Source organism: Theropithecus gelada, chromosome 9 (assembly GCF_003255815.1).
Source record: "Theropithecus gelada isolate Dixy chromosome 9, Tgel_1.0, whole genome shotgun sequence".
In the NCBI taxonomy this organism is placed as follows: Eukaryota; Metazoa; Chordata; class Mammalia; order Primates; family Cercopithecidae; genus Theropithecus; species Theropithecus gelada.
The window spans coordinates 30,645,078-30,667,901 of record NC_037677.1 but is presented as its reverse complement, the minus strand read 5'-3'; the positions used below and the strand labels follow the sequence as shown (position 1 = coordinate 30,667,901).

At 34.8% G+C, this 22,824-nt stretch overlaps 1 protein-coding gene across 1 annotated transcript in view; it reads left to right on the top strand.

Annotated features, from left to right (window-relative positions):
- The window catches only part of MALRD1 (MAM and LDL receptor class A domain containing 1), a 670,416-nt gene that overhangs the window by 38,127 nt on the left and 609,465 nt on the right, over positions 1-22,824 (top strand). Inside the window, exons 3-5 of the mRNA XM_025396215.1 lie at positions 5,796-5,890; positions 5,980-6,141; positions 15,302-15,398. Coding sequence (XP_025252000.1) covers positions 5,796-5,890; positions 5,980-6,141; positions 15,302-15,398 — 354 coding nt within the window. The remainder of the gene's footprint in view (positions 1-5,795; positions 5,891-5,979; positions 6,142-15,301; positions 15,399-22,824) is intronic.

Sequence of the window (22,824 nt, the reverse complement as noted above, 5' to 3'; positions counted from 1 at the left end):
ACAGTGATAGGTTGTTTGTTGCCATTTTCCTACTTGTTTTCTGTATGACTTATGTTTTTTTCTTATTACTCTGTTCCTCCATTACTACCTTATTTTGTTAAATAGATATTTTCTAGTGTATTATATTAATATCCTTTCCTTTTTCTACTATATATTTTTAAATTATTTTATTAGTTGTTGCCTTAGGGATTACATTTGACATTTTAATCTATGAAAACTTAGGTTGGATTAATGCCAGTGTAATTTTAATAATATACAAAAATTTTGATCTTATATACTTCTGCTCACTTCTTCTTTATGCTGTTATTGCCACAAATTATATCATTACATATTGTGCCCATAACCTGTTATTATTATTGATTTTTATCAGTTATATAATGATTATAATAATTGATTATATAATATCTCTATTTTATTAATATTCTCTTTTTTATGACACATTATTCTTATGATTTCTGTAGTTCTTTATATATAGTTTCCTTAGCTCTTTGAAAATATTTGACATAACTGATTTAAAGTCTTTGTCTAAAAAATCTGGCCTTTCTCAGAGACATTGTATATTGATTGCTTTTCTTTTTTTCTCTCTACGTGGGAGATATCTTCTTGTTTCTTTGCATTTCTCACTTAAAAAAAAATCCTAGACATTTAAAACAATATACTCTTGGACCTCTGGAAATCAGATGCTCAGTCTCCCAAAAACTCCCACACATTTGCTTCTGTTACAGTTTGTTGTAGTTATGGTTGTTTTGTTGTTAATTTAGTGACTTTACTGAGAGTCTCTTAGATGTCACTGTTTTAGTCCATTTTGGCTGCTAGAACAAAATGCCGTAAACTGTGTAGATTATAAACAATGGAAATTTATTTCTCACAGTTCTATAGGCTTGGAAGTCCAAGATCAAGGCACTGGCAGATTGAAGTGTCTGATGAGGGACCACTTCCTGGTTCATAGGACAGTACTATCCTGCTGAGTTCTCACATGGTGGAAGGGGCAAGGCAACTCTCTAGTCCTTCTTGTATAAATGAATTAAATCCATCCTTGAGGACTCTACCTTCAGGATCTACTCACATCCCAAAAGTCTCATCTCCAAAGATTATGCTTCCACATATGAATGTGTGTGTGTGCAGGGGCACAAACATTCAGACCAAAGCAGCCTGGGATCAATAAATCTCTTATGTTTTGCTGAGGGACTCTGTGTGTATGTTAGGGTGCACTTTCCATACTCATCCAGGCAGCTGATAACTCTGCCTTAGTTTCCATTTCCTGGTTTCATAGAGCCTCAATATCAGCCAGATGTTAGGGCTTAGGGTCTTTTCAGGTATTTCCAGAGCATGTGTACAGCCCTACACATGCACATGTCTGGCTAGATTTGCAGGGATATGTTGGAACTTTTAAAATTCTCTATCAATGTCTCATTCTATTAGTTTGTTATTTTCACCAACTGTTACACACTGCCTCAGGTGACTATGAAGTTATAACACTTGCTGGTAATTGTTTTCAACAAACCCCTTATGTAGAAAAAGCATTTTATACTGAGCAAGCTATTATTATGGTCAATTTCAGATGGCGTTTTAATTGTGGTCTTTCAGGGAACCAAAAGACAGATCAACTAATGACAATTATTTGAGAATGAGGCTTTGAAAAAGGTCTAGCACCATTTTACTCATTCTTGTGGCTGCCAGGCTGCACAGGAATGCAAGCTGCTATTTTTCAAAGTTAAATGTGAAACTAGAGAGTGGGCAATGAGACTAGGGCAAGTTAAAGCCCATAAAACTCACCATTTTTTAATACTGAGATTTAGCCATTTGTTGAATAAAAGCCCTCCAAATTCCCAGAAAGCTTGGCTGATTTCCAGAGTTCCAGACAAGTTGATTCTGACTTTTTTGCCAGTTTTAAAATTGATTTTGTGGGGGCAAAAGTTTCAGTGGTCTCTATTCTGGCATTTTCATTGACAGTACTCTTGTGGTTTACTATATATTTTATGATCTCCTAAAGTGACTCACATAGCCCTTTGTCACTGAAGTCAGACATAAATGGATATGGCAGCATCCATGTACAACTTGCTAGTAATGAGAAGGGATTACTATTTGAGGGTATTCTTTAAGTGATACCATTTTAGCAAATATTACCTGGTTCTGTTGAGCTTGCTAGCTTGATAAATTGGTATGAGTCAAAACTTATGATTCAAAGGAAACAGAATTTAATAAATAGGCAAATTATCAACTTGAAGAGGTTTGTATCTAATACTACTATTTGCTCTCTATTATCTGAATTAAACTATGCTTTTTGTCAGAAATTAGTGCATTTTCATATTTCTATAAGTTTTGACATTTTAACATTTGCTGCAAGCCTTGGATCTTGTTATGATGATCCATTCCTACAGCCTGATTTTTTTTTTAACGTTCTTGAGAACTGATATTATCTCACTTTTAAAATTCCCCTTTTTTGAGTTCCTTTGAACCAATTGGTTACTCTGTAGCATGCAACAGGATTTATGTCTCTCCTGCTCACATTCAGGTCCATTAATCTCTCAGAATATGGGAAATGGAGGAAGTACAAGGCTGCCCATCAATGGTTGAGGAAAGTGAAACCGAAAGTTCTATCTTATCTTTCCTGAAGATCAAGGTTGATGGAATTCACTGCCAAAGTTATTGGATTTAGCTCTCAAACCTTGATTCATGGTTTTTGTTGCTTTCATATTTTATATACCTCCTTTTTTTGTCATCAAACTTGGGATTTCATTCCAATACTTAACCAGTAACTGAGAAAAAGTATTTTTAAAAGTCTTCTAACATAAACATTTAAGACTATAAATGAAATTAGGCTATTTATGTTATTTCGTCATTTTAATAATTAACCCTTTGTCACAAGATTATGTTACACATGTGATTCAAAGACATTATGCCTTGACTTTTATAAATGCAGGCACAACATGGGAATTTAAGTATCATGTAAACAAGCTATAATGAGGATGGTGTAGAGATTAATGGAGATATATGATGATAATGGTGATTATGTGTTTGCATGTGATATCTGTATTATTAGGCTGCTAAAGGAAGTACAAGACGTTTATAGAGAAAATATTCAATATAAACTTTGTCATTCAAGAGGTTTGTGCAGTCTTTTCTGGCTAATTAGAGCTGTAGTAGATGGGAGTATCAAATGAGGAAATGGTCATGTGGAGAAAAGTTATGCTGTCAAAGATTTGCCTTTTTCTCTTAAACTCATAAACAGCCATGATAAAAAATGTTCTCTGGAAAGCCAGGGAACTTTCTATAAAGTGACATTTTTCTTTAGGGAACATCTCCATCTGTGAATTCAAGAAATTCTATACTCATACTAAAGGAGCAAGGTAAATGAAGTGCACACTAAAAAAAAATTGCGATTGTCACTAAGTTAAAATTAAACATAGAAAACAGATATTGCCACTGGGTGCATTTTGAACAATTTTTTCCCCATACAAAGAAAAAAGTTTATTACTAGAACAAAGGTCAAAAGATATAAAGCTGTTTCTGAATTTAAACCTTTACTTTCTACTATAACCTGAAGATTGACCTTTATTGAATATTTGATACAATACAGAATAATTTATAGTGCCATAACACATACCAAATGACAAAGTTTTTATTTATGAAACACTGTTTAAATATTTAAATAATTTATTAATGTGTGAGTTGAAAAATATCACTGAAAAATGCTGCTTTTATTATTTAATAACAATATGTTAAATCTGATTTTTAATGTCAAGCTTTTAAAAATATGAATAATTTAGGTAATATCGTTGATGAATAAAAATAATTTTTCTGAGTTTCTCAGGGATTCTTTTTAGTAGTTGAATATTTATAAAGAACAATTTAGAGCTGACTGAATGCTATTACCATTTGTATTGCTGATATTATTTAAACCTACAATAATATATGCATATGACTTATTATATTTATTTGATTATTCACTTGCTTAACATTTGTTTACTTGCTGCAAGAACCAACTAATGATAGTCCACTTGCATCACCATGATACCCGCTCTTCATCTAAATTGTGTTTACATGACAATTCCACTAAGTATATTCTTAGAATAATTGTGTGTTATTACAGTTATTTCAGTTATGTCTCTGACTATATTCATAAGCAATCGTTAATGTCACTGCTGCTTAATTAGGATGCAATTTTGGAATAGGAGTAGGGAAGAGAGGTTTCTTCCTTAGGTCTCATAATTTTACTATTGATTCTTTTAATGATGTGACAGTTAGATTTGATTTCCAATCTGACTTTAAAATACCACTGAATAACTGAGGTAGCTATGTCGTCATAGTCATCATCATCATATTTCTCATTCCTTTTGACAAAGAGAAGCACATGAAATAAAGCAGCAGAAAACAATGGTTTTCAGATTATATGCTAGAACTTGCATAAAGCATTACAGGAAATCTATGAGAGCCCAGGGAATGCTCAACATTTATTTTACAGACTTCTAAACCATAAGAGTCCACAGGTATTATCCCTGCTGCAGTGCATAGGAAAGCATCAGGGCTCAGAGTTGTTTTCCATAATCCTAGGAAAAGCTGGGACTATCTGATCCAACTTTTTCTGAACAAAAGCACAGTGAGCAATGATCTCTTCTAAAGCTGTAAGAGTTGAAGAAGGACGAAAGAAACATGAAAAGTGACTCATCAGTCAGAAACAGGCTTATTTTACAGAATAAACCTGAGAGGGGTCTCTGGCCGAGTTAGGTCAAGAGCCCTCTCTCTTACACGCTAAGAGTATTTTAGGACTGGAGAGCTTATCACAGGCTCAGAATGTTTCTGTGTCTCTTTGTCTTGCTTATCTGGGAGGGAGAGTTTTGTGTCTGTTCCCATACATCTTTCTGCAACTGCAGGCATACCCCCCAAGTCTGCTTTTAGCTTCCCTATCTTAGTGAACCTAAAGAGAAAGGAATGTGCTTATTAGGGCCCACTGTTTTACTTGGGCCCATTGTTTGAATGTGAAGTTTGGTCTTTACACCATGCAGCTGTCTTATCTGTATTGTACTGTCTGCTCTTTCTAGCTGCTTATTGTTAGAAGTGATTTATTTGAAATGCATGAGGTTAGAAAGGGAGCTGGAGCTTAAAATAGTGGTGTTTGTCCAAGATAATGGTGCTCCTGCTCTGTCACAAGTCTTCATTGAATTGCTTATTTTGGTAGGCAGTCCTGATAGTATAATGTAGATAGCATCTTTGCAGAGATGTACCTTTCTATGTTAAATGTGATAAATTGGGTTGTGAACTATAGCCCATGATCATATTATAGGGAGTATAATTGCAATCAGCTGTATCACTGGGCAACAGAAAGAAGTAAAAATATCAGATGGTTTGCAAAAGTAAATGATGTGGTTAAATTATTTGTTCTTTAAACAAAAAAATTTATTAATCTAGTGAGGATGTGGGCCTGAATTATCACTTGGTGTCTTAAATTCGCCAGTGATCACTCTGAATCTAACACATTGTCTGTTGTTTCTTTCTTTTTTTTTTTTTTTAAGTTTTGTAGGTACATAGTAGATGTGTATATTTATGGGGTACATGAGTTGTTTTGATACAGGTATGCAATGCATAATAATCACATCATGGAGAATGGGGTACCCATCCCCTAAGCATTGATCTTTTATGTTACAAACAATTCAATCACACTCTTTTAGTTATTTTTAAATGTACAATGAAATTATTATTGACTACAGTCACTCCGTTATGCTATCAAATAGTAGGTCTTATTCATTCTCTCTATTTTTTTTTTTTTTTTGTACTCTGTCTCTTCTTTCTGATAGCTCACTTCCTTTTACTGGTGTCCAGAGTGGATTCTATTTCCTCACGTTTAAGAAGCAGAGTTTTCCTTCCGACAAATGATCAACATGACTGCCAGGTATTTGAAAGCACACAGCATTTTAAATATGTTGTCACATTTGGGGACTTCTTTATCGTAACTGTTTGGGTACCAATTGTCTTTCACAGATTACATTTTATTACTTCTCCAGCCAAGTGAGTGGCAAATTAATGGTTGGGCTTCAAACTGCATGTGGAGGTCCTATTCAGCATTTATGGCAAAACACAGCTGCACTTCCAAATCAGTGGGAGAGAAATGTCATCAAAATCCAGAGTTCACAGAGATTTCAGGTATGTGTGTTCTATTTTCTAACTATGGCCTTAAAGAAAAAATAAGAAACAGATCTTTAACACCAGGTGAACTAAAAGTAAGGCAACTGTCCCAGTTTGCCAGCGACTGAGGGATTTCCCAAGACTTTCAAGTGCTGAAAGTGGACATCTCAGGCAATTTGGGATGGCTAGCCACCCTGAAAGACACTTTTACAATAAGGTTTTGAATTTTATGTATGAAAACTAAAGGTGATATATTTTAAGACTTACTGATATATCAGTAAAATACAACCTTTTAATTTCCTCCTAATTTCTTGAACTCTTTCCATTCCTCTCTACTTTTCTTACTGCTCCAACTTCTTCTTTCTTTTCATTACTTTTTCCTTCCAGACTTTTTTCATGCTTTTGAGAGAAGGGAATGCTGGGTAATGAGGAAGGAGAATGTTTAAATACTTATTCCAAATGCTGTTGAAGTAGAATAATTGTCATTCATTTCATAGATAACACAGCCTTTATTTTCTAAAGTAGTTTAGAGAATTAAAGTCAATGCAAGCCTATAAAACACAACTTATTTATGCAGCCTAATAAAACTTATGCATGGTCGAAATGATAATCTAATGATTATTACCAGTTCTTGAAGAAGTATTGCCTATTTTAACATTTGGGACAATCAAACAAAATTTTCCTGTTAAACATGAGATTTTAAAGCATTTTATTCCTTAAAACTTTCTAATCCTTCTCTGTGAGTCAATTTAACCCAAGTCGTTTTTTTTTTATCATCTGTTATTAGAATGATATAATAATCAATGTTATAAATTTGATATAAATCAAATCATTTGTTATATGGTGGATTTAGCACTTGCTTAAATATAGGGATTAAATTGGATTGAATTTTACCTTTGATTCTTTTGAGAGGCTAAGAGAAAAAGAATGGCTAAATGAACAGGATCTTCACTGTAAAAGTTGAATTATAAGATATAAGAATGGCATAGTTTCTTAATTGATTGATCATAAATCACTTAATTTGGAATTTTCAGGTTTTGATAAACTTAATGGGGATCAAAAGAAGGCTACAAAAAATCCCTTAACAGGTGATTGAATGACACCTATATGGCAGGACTTCAGAGAAACTCCCACTGGAAACGCTAACCAGAGACTGAGACTGTACTCTATTGAAGTCAAATATCAGTGTTGGGGGTGTGGGTGGTTGGAAAGGCATCTTAAGTCATCAGGCACTTAAGTCTTTCTATCAACAATTCATTCGTTCACTTAAGAAAGATTAATTTGGGGCTCTTGGATGTGGTAGGTACAGTGAGGGGAAGGTTCCCTACAGCATGTTAAGGGAAGGTGATTGATAGGTGTGGGCAGGGGATGCTATGTGTGCCTGGGCCCTGAAGACATCTGTGGCTTTCAGGGTTGTGGTATGCAGAATGAGTACCCCCTGAGCACCAATAATATATTTAATTTGCTGTGGATGCTCAAGTGTTATTAACCGCTGGAGAAGTTGTTTTATTTCTTACCCTTCTCTTCTTAATTCCCTGTGTCTGCTTGTTGTCTCAACAACGACAACAAAAGCAACAAAACAGGGCCAAGATTGTGTTTATGGGGATTGAGTCACATCTAGTAGACTCTGAAGATTGATCTTGCTGAAGTTCCATCTCTCTCTGTTCTTGTAGACACTTAACAAGTGAGATGAGAATCTTATCTACAGGTCGACTCCATCATTATTTACACATCTTTTTTACTTTGAAACAGAGCTGATGGTATGGGAGTCTTAAACTACCTTTGCCAACCTTTGTGCCTTCTTAGACCTGTCTATGTCTTTCGGTCCAGATCTCTATTAGAAGCATAAGAGATCAGAGTGTTGAGTAGAACTGGAACTTGCTGTATCTTGTAGGTCAAACCTTTCAAAATAACGTCCTTGTTTTGCTCAGCTTCCTATTCTCGAGTGATACATCCTGAGTTCTGATGATTAAATATGTGCAGTAGATCAATCAAAAAAAAAAGGTAAAACTCCAGAATATGTAATATCCAGGGTGATTCGGCTGTAGCTGAGGCAGCAAGGTTATTCACTTGAGTGCTTTAAATGTACCAGTGGCTTCAACTAAAGCAGATGCATGTGCAATATATTAATTTTATATCCCAAAATACGTTATTGCTGATGTGAACACAGTGCATTTACCTTAAAGGCTTTGCAAAAATTAGGAGACCGTATGGCTCTCTCGGGATCCCTCGGCTACACCAGCCTTTTCGGATTGCAGGTATGCTTTAGTTCTGTCCTGTCAGCAAGTGAGCAGATGTTCATTTGCTTTTGTTTGGTGGGCCACAGAGAAGTGCTGTACTTGTAATACGGCCTGGCACCATCTAGTATCTCACTCCTGAAAAGATTCTGTGAGGGGCTTATTCGAGGGAATTCTGAAATCAGTCTCCAGACAGTATCTGCTGCCTCGACAACTTATAAGCCTCTGAGAATTATTTCATTTTCTGCCATTTCCTTTCCATGCTGACTTCTAATAGTTTAAAAGCCATGCATCCTTCCTTTAAAAATGTCCAAATAGGAGATTTCGGTCCCAGCTGGATCCCAGCTTAGCATGGGCTTAGGACAAAACCTCTGCAGCTGATGCTCACCGGGGGGTTTATCACCTCCATCTGTGAATGACTAGGTCTCTCCTTTAATGAAATTGAAGCAGGTTAATTTCTGAGGGAATGCTGCTGCATACACACACAAGGATTGCTGTTTATCTACTTAGCAAAGACAAAAGCATTTCAGAGAGTTTCTGAAGATATTTAAGGAATAATAACAACTAAAATTCCTTTAGCACTTACTATATGTAAGGCACTGTGTTTACTTCTTTGGATACATAATTTTATTGACCCTGCACAAAAATCTTCTAAGGTAGAATGATGATTTACTCCAAGAATTACAAGCTTTAGAGAGTTAAATAACCTACTAAATCCCATACCGGCTTAGACTCTAAGGTAGTTTGATTTCAGATCTCAATTACTGAGTTACTGAGCCATAATAACTTTTTTTTATTATGTTAAGCATTACAGGGATTTAGAATACATAGGGGAAAAAAAGCCCAACCTCTAGTTTGGTCAGATCTGTTGTGTGTGACTTATTATATATTCTTTTGTCTGCTGTGCTGGGTAAAACAACAATTTTAGGCATTGCATGCTGCTGATTAATTGCAATCACATTTTTTAAAAATTGCAGACATAAGCGATTAATTTTACTGTTGTCCTGAAATGTTCACGGAGACAAATAATAAAACAAACTTAACATGCAGTAGAAATGTAGCCCCTAATTCAGGTGAAACCTTCTTTTGTCAGAGGCATTAGTACCAGAGTGACTCCATCTTGAGTTAGGGCTAGGAAAATGAGCTTGCTGGATTGCATCCCCAGAAAGCTAGGTATTCCTAGCCTCTAGATGTTTACTGTTAAGGGAACAGATTGATAACATTTACTAAACAGATCTGGACTTGGGAGTATCCTGGTATCCCGACACCTTGAGAACAAAATCATTCCTAATTTTGCTTTAAAGATAATAATGTTGATTCTTGCAAAATATAGTAATTAAGAAAATTAATCCTTTATCGCAAAAGATTATAGCAGAGCACATCTCCCCATGATCTTTTTTTATCCTGTATATAAACAAGTATTGTACCTAGGATGGACGCGTTCCTCCTCTTACTTTCGGGAACGCCCTGCTCTGTCTATTGAGTGGCCATTCTTTTATTCTTCTACTTTCTTAATAAATTTGCTTTCACTTTACTCTATGGACATTCTCTCAATTCTTTCTTGTGTGAGCTCCAAGACCCTCTCTTGGGGTCTGGGTCGGGACTTCCTTTCGATAACACTTTCACTCCTGTTTGTTGTTGTTGTTCTTGAAAGAAGCTCATGTAACAGTTTTATGAGTAAGAAGGAATGAATACTATCCCTTACTACTAAGTATATCACTGACTATAATTTTCACGTTGAACGTCTAGATTGTTAAACTAAATGAACAATCAGTGCCTTAAGTATAAAAAGATACTGAAGCCTTTTTTACACGCTATTATTTACTTTTCATTTCTTTGCTATTTCATTGAGAAATGCTGGAGAATTCTCAGCAGCCTCCTATTTAGAAAGAATAGAATTTATTAATAAAGACAAAAGATGAGCTTTGCATTTTAAAAAATGTAAATTTTAACCTTAACTTTTAAAATTTTACCGTCACTCTTCAAAATCATCATCTGAGGTATTTTCCCTTTTAATTCAATAATATTTATGATAACACATGATGAGGAAATAATTACTCTCATCATTTTGTGTCTCAAATGTTTGCTTGGGAAATGAATGCATACGACTAATTAAGAAAACTCTTACATAATACATATAACCATAAATGTTTCTAATGTTTATACTCACGCTGAAGCAGTCTCGTTGTCTAGGGCGATACCTGAGATTCATGCCAAGGAAATCAAAGATGTGAACACACAAGAAGTGAGGTTAAGAATGGAGGTAATAATAGGTGAAAGAAAGAGAAGAGCTCTCTCCTGCAGAGAGAGGGATCCTGAATGGGTTTCCAGTCTATGGCGAAATGCGGTGGGTTTTATAGATGAGCTTGAGGAAGCAGTGTCTGATTTACATGGTGCACTAAAGACTGGTCAGACTAGGTGTGTTATTTGCATAAGGCACAAAAAACTGGTTAGGGGTAGGTGTACTGTTTGCATAGGGCACAAAAAGATGGCCTTTCCCACCCTAATCTGTTATTATGCAGATGGGTTCTCTGAGTGGCTGGTGCCATGTTGCCTGTTTCTTTACTGTGCATGTGATAATAAAAGGGAAGACGGAGCTTCTATATTGGCTATGCCTGACCCCCAGGTAGCCTTTTTTTATTGATGCAACTGCCGGCATTCACCTGTGCAAGCTTTCAGCTTGCTTATCTATGTTTACAGCTTGATTTTTCAGGCTGCTCTTTGTTGGAAAAAATAATTTATTGGGCTGCTTTTTGGTAGAAGGGAAGCCTTGCCAAGGACTCTTTTACCTTCACTATCTGCCTAAATAATGTCTTTCTAGCTCCTGTATCAATGCCATCCAAATAGTATTATCCATATGTCATCACCATTTCCTCTAACATTTAAATCAAATGGCTTGAGTGCTGACTGCTTACCTCTATTCATCTTCTCTTAAAATGTTTGGGGTGAAAGGAATTTGTTTCGTGTTCACTGTCGGATTAGTGCAGGCCGTCCCTGACTTCTGTGGTGTTGGAACTCCATCATCTGTCCTATGATCCACTTTTATTTTGCTGCTTTGCTCCTTTAAAAAAAAAATCTATCTATCCTCCAAAATAATCTTGCTGATGTTTTGGAGAAGACAAAGAATGTGTGTTAGATACTACTTTTCCTAAAAATACAACTACCACACAGCAACACAGCTCTGACCAGGGCCCTCCATAGAACCTACATATATATATATTTTCTTTTTCCGAGATGGAGTCTCACTCTGTCACCCAGGTTGGCATGCAGTGGCACCATCTCAGATTGCAATCTCTGCCTCATGGGTTCAAGCAATTCTCCTGTCTCAGCCTCCTGAGTAGCTGGGATTACAGATGTGTACCACAACGCCTAGCTAATTTTTGTATTTTTAATTGAGATGGGGTTTTGCCATGTTGGCCAGGCTAGTCTAGAACTCCTGACCTCAGGTGATCAGCCTGCCTTGGCCTCCCAAAGTGTTGGGATTATAGGCGTGAGCCACTACGTCCTGCCTTTATTTTTTCTTGTTTTTTAATCATCCTGGGGTTCCACTTTCTTTAGCTAATTTTCCAGATTCTAACCCAAATCCTTGTCAACTCTTTTCATTTAAATCTGTTTAGCTAGACTATTTGATTATGCCTGATGGGTCTTGTGTTTTATAGCCACATAGACCCATTAGTAAATTTCCCTCCACTTAGAGAAATAATTATTTCCCTAAGAAAAATGTTCCTTCCTGCTAGGCTAGTGGACTCAAATGGCAGCGAATTTTCACAATGACGTTTCATCAGTTATACCAAGTTAACATGTAATTTAACAGAATCAAATAAATATGTAATATCTATTACAAACTCTAATGAGGAGAGGATTAAGGCAAGAAGGTAATTTAAAAGCTACTTCAGTAGTCAAGGGGGAGGAGATGGGAGAGGAAATAAGAATGAAAGGAAAATAGGGATTAATGGAGCTTGTCTCATTGGAAATGAGAATGGAGGAGAAAGGGACTCTCAAGGTCAGTTTGGAGTTTTGAGCATTGGAGAGCACCAGTCTTCTGGTACCATTGTCAGGAAATGAGAGTGAGATGAGAGCTCCAATCCGAGGAGAAAGGACAAAGTGTTGTGAATTATAAATGACTTGTGTCATCTGAGTGAAAATCTCCAGCAGACTTTGGAAACTGGGGAGGAGAGTTCAGGAAAGAGTAAGTTTCTGATTTATCAACCCTGAAGATGAATGTTGTTTTTTTGGTGAGGAGTGTGGAGAAAAAAAAAACAAGAGACATGTGATATAGTTAACACTTATTTCTACTTCTTTTTTAAAATATGGTGACTGTCGGCATATCCTTAACTCAGCAACTGCTAGGGACTATCTCTATGAAAAAGCTTTCAGAAAGAATAAAATGTTAATTTGTAAAGAATAGATTTTTACTTACAAACACACAATTCATATAATAGCTTAAATATTTTAATAACTATGTTACAGTAACAGTAGCTAACATTATTTAATGCAAACTGTATACCAGGTGCTGTTTTACATGTTTGCAACTCATTTTTCCTTATGATGTAGGCTATCATTTTATCATTACAATTGTACAATGAAGAAAACTGAGGAACAGAGATGTTAAATTAAGTTCTCCAAGGTCTTGTTGCTATTAAGTGGTATAACAAGGAACTGAATCCAAATAGTTTTATTTGAAATACATATATATATATTCAAAATATATATAATATATAATAAGTATATAATTTATCTATATTATAAATAGATATTTTGAATCAAACTACTTGGATGTATATAATATATGTAGTTGTATATTATATATAACCAATTTGGGTATGTATATTATATTATACATATATATTTTAATAATATAATTACATATTATATAATTTATATAATATAATTAATACTTGTATAATATTATATAAATATATATAACATATATTATATATAATATATATTATAACATATAAAATATAACATATATGTATATTATATTATATATAATCTGTATATAATACATAATTTAATGTATGTATATATACATACATATGCAAAATCTATACAATACATATATGCATCTTATACATATATGTATATATAATATATATTCCATAATATATACATTATATCACATATATAATATGTATATATATGTATATGGAGATATAGATATCTCCAAGGAGATATATAACATATATATTACAAATTTATTATATATTTATTAATATATAACATTTATTAATATATACTATTAATATACAATACTCTATGTTATATATTGTATAGCTCCAAGTAGTTTGATTAAAAATATCTGTATCTATATAATATATATTAATCTATATTATATGTTATAATATAATTATATATAACATATAACATAGCATATATTATATATGATATAAATTATATAATATATATTATATAACTACATATACGATATAAAATATATTTTTTTGAAAAAATATATTTTGAGTCAAACTGCTTGGTTTCAGATCCTAGCTATATGTTGGATTCAGATTCTAGCCATACTTTTAATCACTATGTTATACCACCTTTGTATAAAACTATCTCTACACAATCTTTGCCAGTCCTTTGAAGCATGGTTCTATTTTCTAAGTAGTTACACTTATTTTTGTATAAAGAGAATATGACTTTCTTAGGGTTATTGATAGATTTTTCTATAGGTCGTGGATGTTTCTCAGTGGATTTGTAATAGAGTGGTAGATAGCATATGGTTTGAAAGGAAATGTATTGGTACAGCATATTGTACAGGGATGAAATAATTTACCATAGAAAAATGATCTGTGATGTTTTGCTGCATCTAGATCAATTGTAAACCTAAAAATCTGGGCCAACTTCTTGAGAAATACAATGTTTATGTTGTAAACAGGACTGAATAATGCACATGTTTTTATCACATCCATGAACAAAGCCTCCAACATTAGTGATATTCATTAATAAGGATGGGATAATGTCTGCCATCAACATGCCAATTTTCTATCGATTTGGGTAATTAGAAAATCGGAGAGTGGCTTCTTTTTCAGTTTCTCAGATCAATCATACCAGAGTATCTTTTCTTAGTGGTGTCTTGGGTGGGCTCCACATCATAATGTCATGTTCAGTCATTTTTTTCTCTCTTTTTTGAGACAGAGTCTTGCTCTGTCACCCAGGCGTGGTGTGATCTCCACTCACTGCAACCTCTGCCTCCCGGGTTCAAGCGATTCAACGTCCGCCTCCCTGGTTCCAGCAGTTCTCCTGTCTTAGCCTCCTGAGAAGCTGGGATTACAGGCGCCCGCCACCACTCTCAGCTAATTTGTTGTATTTTTAGTAGATACGGGGTTTCACCATGTTTGCCAGGTTGGTCTAGAATTCCTGACCTCTAGTGATTCACCCGCCTCATCCTCCCAAAGTGCCAGGATTACAGGCGTGAGGCACTGTGACAGGCCACGTTCAGTCATTTTAACAATAAGTCACAGAACAATCATTTCCGGGCAATCTTTAGATAATGGCAGAAAATGTGCAATAGGATAGCATGAGGATGACATCTAAGGCAAGAGTGGATAAGATTTAGAGAACCAAAGGGAAGGATGGGACACAATTGCAAAATGCCAAGAACTGTATCTCAAGATGGAGCATGGATCCAAAAGCTGGTAAATGTGAAACAGTATGAACACACAGGAACTGAACATAGGAGATGGTTGTAGGGAAAAATCCAGGTGAGTATTGCTGCATTTCACTAACATGTTACCTATCCTATGCCAGACATTTGAGATACATTTCTTTGTTTTTCAGAGTGTTTACTTTGATTTCTTTGCACCTGGAATTGGCATGGTCACCCAAGTGCTTCTAGAGAGTGACATGTTTCCTATTGCAGGCTCTCTTTTATAACACTGTGAGACAGTGATGTTCCTTGCTTTATGTTTTTGTTTTGTTTTGTTTTTCTTGTGTAGGTTGTTTTTCAAGGTCAAATGACTTCAATGTATGAACAGGATGAAGTCACTGCTATTGATGATATATCTTTCAGTTCAGGCTGCTTGCCTGCCAATGGTAAGAAATTTTTCTCTCATTTTGACCTTTATTGTGTATAAAGATTTCAGTGCAATTTAAACATTGTAATGACTTTAATCTCCTGTTTATTTTTGTCTGATGTTTTCATGTGGGCTATTTTTCCTTGTTCTAGTACATTGTATAACAGTGACTGGATCTATACTAGGAGTGAAGATTAGCTGTTTTTCACTGACTGATGCTGTAAAGAACTGAATGGGATAATTTAGTCTCAGACTTGAAATCTTGTAGCAATGTTTACAGTGGCTAAAGTTAAATCTTAACAAGGTAACTCTGTTCCTTCTAGGAGACTGGGAGAAAACTAGCTTCCATAGACTTGAAATTGTCTTCTTGGACAATTGGTTTGATTATTCTGCTGAAAGATACAAAATAGGGATATTAGTTATAATCTATTTTCTATTTTGACATATCAATAAACCACATATATCAGATATAAACTTTTATTTCTATTGTTCCTTTGATTATATTAACTGAATAATATTCTATTCTTCATTTATATTATTCCAAAACAATTCAATATTAAAATTATAATTAAAATAGCATAAAATATCAAGCTTAATCTAATTATCAAAAAGAATGAGTCATATATATTTCAGGGTTTTTTTCTTTTTAGAATTTTGTTATATTGTAGCATGTTGTAACAGAATAAAGATAGCTATTTTATAGATAAGACTTCTGAGTTCAATTTGGTACAGAGATACAGTTGTTGTGGTAAATAATATTTCAAGACAAGAAGAGATGTCTTCATCTACTTAAGAAAGACCATTGGATCTTGATATTGTGCTTGGTTTTTAAAAAGTTTTATTTTATTTTCAATTGACACATAATTGTACATATTTATTGGATATTATGTGATGTGGTGTTAGATACATATATACATTGTGTGATGATTAAATCAGGGTAATTATCTGTTATCTCAAAAATTTATTTTTTCTTTGTAATAAGAACATTTGAAATTCTCTCTTCTAGTTATTTTGAAATAATATAATATTGTTAACTATACTGTGTAATAGAAAAACAGAATTTATTCCTCTGATCTATCTGTAATTTCATACCCATTGACCAGTTTCTACACACACACCGTCCATGCTATCTTCCCCAACCTCTGGTAACCACTATTCTACCCTGTATTTCTATAAGATAGATTTTTGAAAATTTTGCAAACGAGTAAGAGAATATAGTATTTGTTTCCCTGTGTCTGGTTATTTCATTTAATGTCTTCCAGATTCATCCATATTGTCACAAATGGTAGGCTTTTATTCTTTTTATAGTTAAATAAAAAAGAATTATATTGCTTGTGTATTACCACATTTTCTTTATCCATTCATCCATTGATGGACATTTAGGTTGATTTCATATCTTGGCTATTGTGAATAGTTCTGCAATAAACATGGGAATGCAAAAATCTCTTTGGCAGAGATTGAAATCATATCTCTTTGATTTCATTTTCTTTGGATAAATACTGAGAAGTGAGATTGATGAATCATTTGGTAGTTCTGTTTTCAACTTTTTGAGGAACCTCCATACTGTTCTATATGGTTGTACTAATTTACATTTCTACCGACAGTATATAGTATTCCCATTTATCCACATCTGCACCAGCATTTGTTAACTTTGACTTTTTGATAATAGCCATTCTGAGAACTATGAGATGATATATCATTGTGATTTTAATTTGCATTTCCCTGATGATTAATGATGCTGAGAACTTTTTTCATATTCTATTCATTGGTCATTTTTCTGTCTTTTTCTGAGAAATATCTATTGAGGTTTTCTGTCCATTTTCAAATTTGATTATTTGTTTTCTTGAAAATGAGTTGTTTTGAGTTTCTTATGTATTCTGGGTATTGACCCCATATTAGTGCACAGTTTGCAAACATTGCCTCCGATCCTGTAGGTTGTCTCTTCACTCAGTTGTTTTCTTTGTTGTGCAGAAACTTTTTAGTTTGATGTAATCTCATTTTTTTAAATGATAGGTACTATTTATTTATTTATTTATTTAATGAGTGAAATATTTTACATATTTATGGGATACATGTGAGTTTGTTACATGCATAGAATATATTCAGCCTCCATTTACGTTCCCTTTCCACCCACTCACCCTTCACAGCCTCTAGTATCTGTCATTCTATTCTCTATTTCCGTGAGATCAATTCTTTTAGCTCTAACCTATCAGTGAGAGGTTATTAGTTATTTATTAAATGTTTGCTAGAATTGATTAGTGAAGCCATCAGGGTCTGGGTTGTTCTTTGGTGGGGGACATTTTATTACTAATTCAATCTGTTCAGATTTTCTATTTCTTCAATTTTAGTAGGTTTTATGTGTCTAGAAATTTATGTATTTCTTCTAGGTTTTCCAGCATATGGTTGTTCATAATGGCTTTTTATGATCTTTTGTATTTCTGTGCAACTAGTCATAATATCTCCTTGTTCATCTCTCATTTTATTTGAATCTTCTATCTTTTTATCCTTAGTCCAGCTATTGTTTGTCAATTTTGTTTATCTTTTTTAAAAAACAACTTTTTGCTTTGTTGTCTTTGGTATTGTTTTGTTTAGTCGCTATTTCATTTAAGTCTGCTCTGATCTTTATTATTTATTTCCTTCTACTAATTTTGGGTTTGGTTTCTTCCTGTGTTTTCTAATTCCTTGAAGTATAACGTTAGGTTGTTTGAGAGCTTTCTAATATTTTGATGTAGGCATTTATTGCGATAAACTTCTCTCTTAGAATTGCTTTTGCTGTATCTCATAGTTTTGGTAGAGTGTCTATATTTGTCTCAAGGAATATTTAACTGTTCTTTTTAATTTTATCATTGGCTTATTTTGTTCTTCAAAGGTATGATTAATTTTCATGTATTTGTATACCTTCCAAAGTTCATTTCGTTGTTGAATTCTAGTTTTATTCCATTGTGGCTGGAAAGATAATTAATATGATTTTGATTTTTACAGAATTGTTGAGACTTGTTTTGTGGCCTAACATATGATATATCCTGGTAAAAATTCCATGTGCTGATGGGAAAATGTATATTTTGTAATTATTGAGTAGAGTGTTCTGCAAATATATTTTAGGTTTATTTGATCTAGAGTTAAGTTTAAATATAATGTTTCTTTGTTCATTTTCTGTCTGAATGATCCGCCTATTACTGAAAGTAAGGGATTAAAATCCTTTACTGTTATTGTATTGCAGTCTATCTATTTCTGTACATCTAATAATATTTGCTTTATATATTGGGAGGTCGAGTTTTGGGTGAATGTATATTTACAAGTGTTTTATCCTTTTTCTAAATAGATCCCTTTGTCATTATATTATGACTATCATTATCGATTTTTTTTCAGTTTTCAAATTAAAGTCTATTTTATATTATACAGTTATAGCTACTGCTGGTCTCTTTTGATTTCTATTTGCATGCAATATTTTTCTTCCATTCCTTTACTTTCTCAGTCTATGGATATTCTTACAGGTGATGTGAGTCTCTTGTAGGCAGCATAGAATGTTGTCTTGTTTTTTAATCCACTTATCCACTCTACATATTTTGAGAATTTAATCCATTTACATTTAATATTATTATTGACAGATAAGGCCCCACTCTTTTCATTTTATTCATTATTTTCTGGTTATTTTGTAGAAATTTGTTTCTTTCTTCTCTTGTTTATCTTTGTGGCTTGGTGGTTTTGTGTAGTAATAAGCTTTGATTCTTTTCTATTTCTCATTTGTTTATCTGCTGTAATTTTTTCTCTCTGGTTACCATGGGGCTTACATTAAAAAAATCTTACAGAACACTATTTTAAACTGATAACAACTTAAGCTTGGTTGCATGCAAATATTCTAGAATTTTACTTTCCTCCCACAATTTGTAATGATGTTACCTTATTTTGCATCTTTTTATATTACATGTTCTCTAACAACATATTGTGGCTGTGGTTATCATTGATGATTTTGACTTTTACTCATCATCCTAGAGATTTGAAAGATTATATAACACCATTACAATAATTAAGTATTCTGAATTCAATTATAAATTTACCTCTACAAGTAAGTTTTATATTTTCACAGGATTTCATAGTAATAAGGAATATCCTTTTATTTCCAGTTAAAGCACTCCCTTAAGCATTTTTTGTAAGACCAGTATAGTGGTGATTAATTCCCTCAGCTTTTGCTTGTCTGTAAAATACTTTTTTCTCCTTAATTTGCGAAGAATAGCTTTACAGATAGTATGTTCTTGACTAACACTTTCTTTTTCTTTTAGAACTTTGAATATATCATTCCATTCTCTCCTGGCCTGCATGGTTTCTGCTGAGAAATCTGTTCATAGTCTAATGAATTCCTGTAGATATGATTTGATACTCTTCTCTTGCTACTTTTAGAATTATCTATTTGTCTTTGACTTTTGGTAATATGATTATAATATGTCTTAAAGAGGACATCTTTATGTTGAATCTAATGGAGACTTTGGGCTTTATGTATATGGACGTTCATATTTCTCCCAAGGGTTGGGAGGTTTTTAACTATTATTTTAATAAGATTACTGTGCCTTTCTTCATCTTTTTTCCCTCTGGAAATTGTATACTGCAAAACTTTGTCTGCTTAATGATTTCCCATAGGTCACATAGGCGTTGCTTGCTGTTTTTCATTCTCTCTTCTTTCTTTTCTTCCTTCCTAAGCTTTTTCAAAAGACTTGTCTTCAAGTTCAAGGATTCAGAAAATTCTTGTTTTACTAGGCTGTTATTGACATCCGCAATTGTATTTTTTGTTTCATTAGTTGATATCCTCTGCTACAAGATTTCTGTCTTATAAATGATACCTCTTTGTTGAATTAATTATTGAACCCATGAATTGTTTTTCTAATTTTGTTGAATTGTCTGTATTCTCTTTTTTCTCACTGAGTTACCTTAAGATTATTATTTTGAATTCCTTTTTGGACAATTTATAAATTTCCATTTTGGTAGGGGTCAGGTACTGGAGAGTTATTGTGTTTCTTTGGTGGTATAATGTTTCTTTGCTTTTCTATATTTCTTATTTCCCTATGTTGATATCTGTGCAACTGGTGGAATAATTGCCCCTTCCAATTTTATAGAATGGCTTTCAGGGGGAAATATTTTCACCTGTGTTTTAGAATATTGGTTAGGTAGGGTACCTTGATTGCACATATGCTTTAGAGTATTGGTTAGGTAGGGTACACTGATTTTGGTTCCAGGTGGACACAGTAGGGTAGTCTCTGGGCAATTTCTTCGGCTGTAGTCAACATCAGTAATACCTGAAGGTGTCTCATTGGCTTAGGTTGTGGGAGTTTGTGCAGCTCCTTGGACAAGCCTCCCCACCGGAGGTGGGGATACTGGGCTGTTCTGAATGCCAAGTGTATGTGAGAGCTGCTCGGTTACTGGGTCAAGTGTTACCTCCCTGTCGGGGACAGAAATGCTGGGCTGTTTTGTGTACTGAGGGTTTGTCAGGGCTGCTCCACTTTGGATGTGGCTTCTTTGCTGATGTTGACTACAGCTTGGATGTGGCTTCTTTGCTGATGTTCATGGTGCCAGACTGTTTCACATACAAGGATACATTGGGACTGCTGTATCTCTGGTCAGTCATGACCTCCCTGGTTGGCAAGATTGCCTATAATTTGGGGGGCAAGGCATCTCATAAGCTTGGCCACTGGAGTTGCAGCAGTACCACTAGGTATAGGCTTCAAATAGCTGGGATGGTGTGCTGCATCCACTTGAACTGGAAGGTTGGAGTGCCTGCTGGCAGTTTATTCACATAAGTAGAGAGCTATAGCTTCTTGGATGGAGAATGGTGCACTACCATGTGTGAGCACAGTGTAGTGCCATCAGATCCTCATGGATGGGGAGATGCAGTGGCTACTGGACCCCAGAGAAAGATGCACTCTAGTCATGGCTCCAGTCTCAAGATAGCACTTTATAGCAGCAGTGTAGATCATGGGAAGAGAAGGCACAATGTGGGCTCCTTCTTTGGTGTAGCATAACCATGTCAACTTCTGGCAGTGATCTTAGACTGGGCTTAGGGCCTGTGATGACCACAGAGTTCTATAGTATCAAAAACTATGGCAACTGATCTTTGATGGGGGATGCTGGGGGCCTCCTGCTTCTCCCTCCCTCCCTCCCTCCCTCCCTTCCTTCCTTCCTTCCTTCCTTCCTTCCTTCCTTCCTTCCTTCCTTCCTTCCTTCCTTCCTTCCTTCCTTCTTTCCTTCGACAGAGTCTTGCTCTGTCACCCAGGCTGGAGTACAGTGGCACAATCTCGGCTCACAGCAAACTCTACCTCCCAGGTTCACGCCATTCTCCTACCTCAGCCTCCCGAGTAGCTGGGACTACAGGGGCCCCCCACCACGCCTGGCTAACTTTTTGTATTTTTAGTAGAGATGGGGTTTCACCCGTTAGCCATGATGGTCTCGATCTGCTGACCTCGTGATCTGCTCACCTCGGCCTCCCAAAGTGCTGGGATTACAGATGTGAGCCACTGCGCCCGGCCCCTTTTGTTTGCAAGGATAATTACTTCTGATTTCAAGCTACTCCCAACTGGGGAGACAGGGCAGTAAAAATACGGTATTTTCTTCCATTTTCTAGGAATCTATTCCGAGTCTCCATGCTCTAGAGGGTCACTGCTTTTCCCCTGCAACACTCTGGTGCTTTCCCTCAACTACTGTAGTCAAAATGTGCTTGTTTATTCATTGTTTTAGTCCTTTTTAGTGGAGGGAAAATACATTAGGCATCTCTAGTCAGTTGTCTTGCTTACATTATTCCTGTCTATGCTTGGGTTTTTAACATCCCTTCTGTTAGTATAAGAGCTTACAGATAGATGTTTCTTGCCATGTGGACCAAGCCTGGGTTTTATGGAAGCTGGTGGCAGTCGCTTCTAACACTGAACATGTAAAGTTCCTGTTTGCTTTTGTATTTTTAGTGGTCAGCATTTATCAGGTGAGAAATCACTATATGCTACATTTAAAAGTAGATACATTGAAATAGAGAACTTTAAGGGAACAGATTATAACCCCCCTGCCTCATACCTAGAAGTAAATAATTAAAGTATCATCATCAGTGCCTTTTTACTGTTAGAAAATAACATTTATTGGACTTATCAAAAGGGATACAATATATCAATAGAGAATATATGGTTAACTGAAGGCATTGCAGCCTCTACTGCTGACAGATTTGTTATTTAAAATCTTCTCTAATACTCCCTCTTCTGTCACTTTGCATGGCATTCCTGGGTCCAGAGCAAAGCCAGCTTAGTTTTAGGGAGACACCTGGTTCTTGACCCTGATCCCTTCAGCAATGTCTTTATATATCTCAATTTTATAGTTTCTGAAGAGGTCAGGGTCTGTCAAACAAAATGATCCCTGACTAGTGTACTAGTGTTATTCATTGGCTAGTCTGGCTAATCATGTTCAAAGGAGAAAAA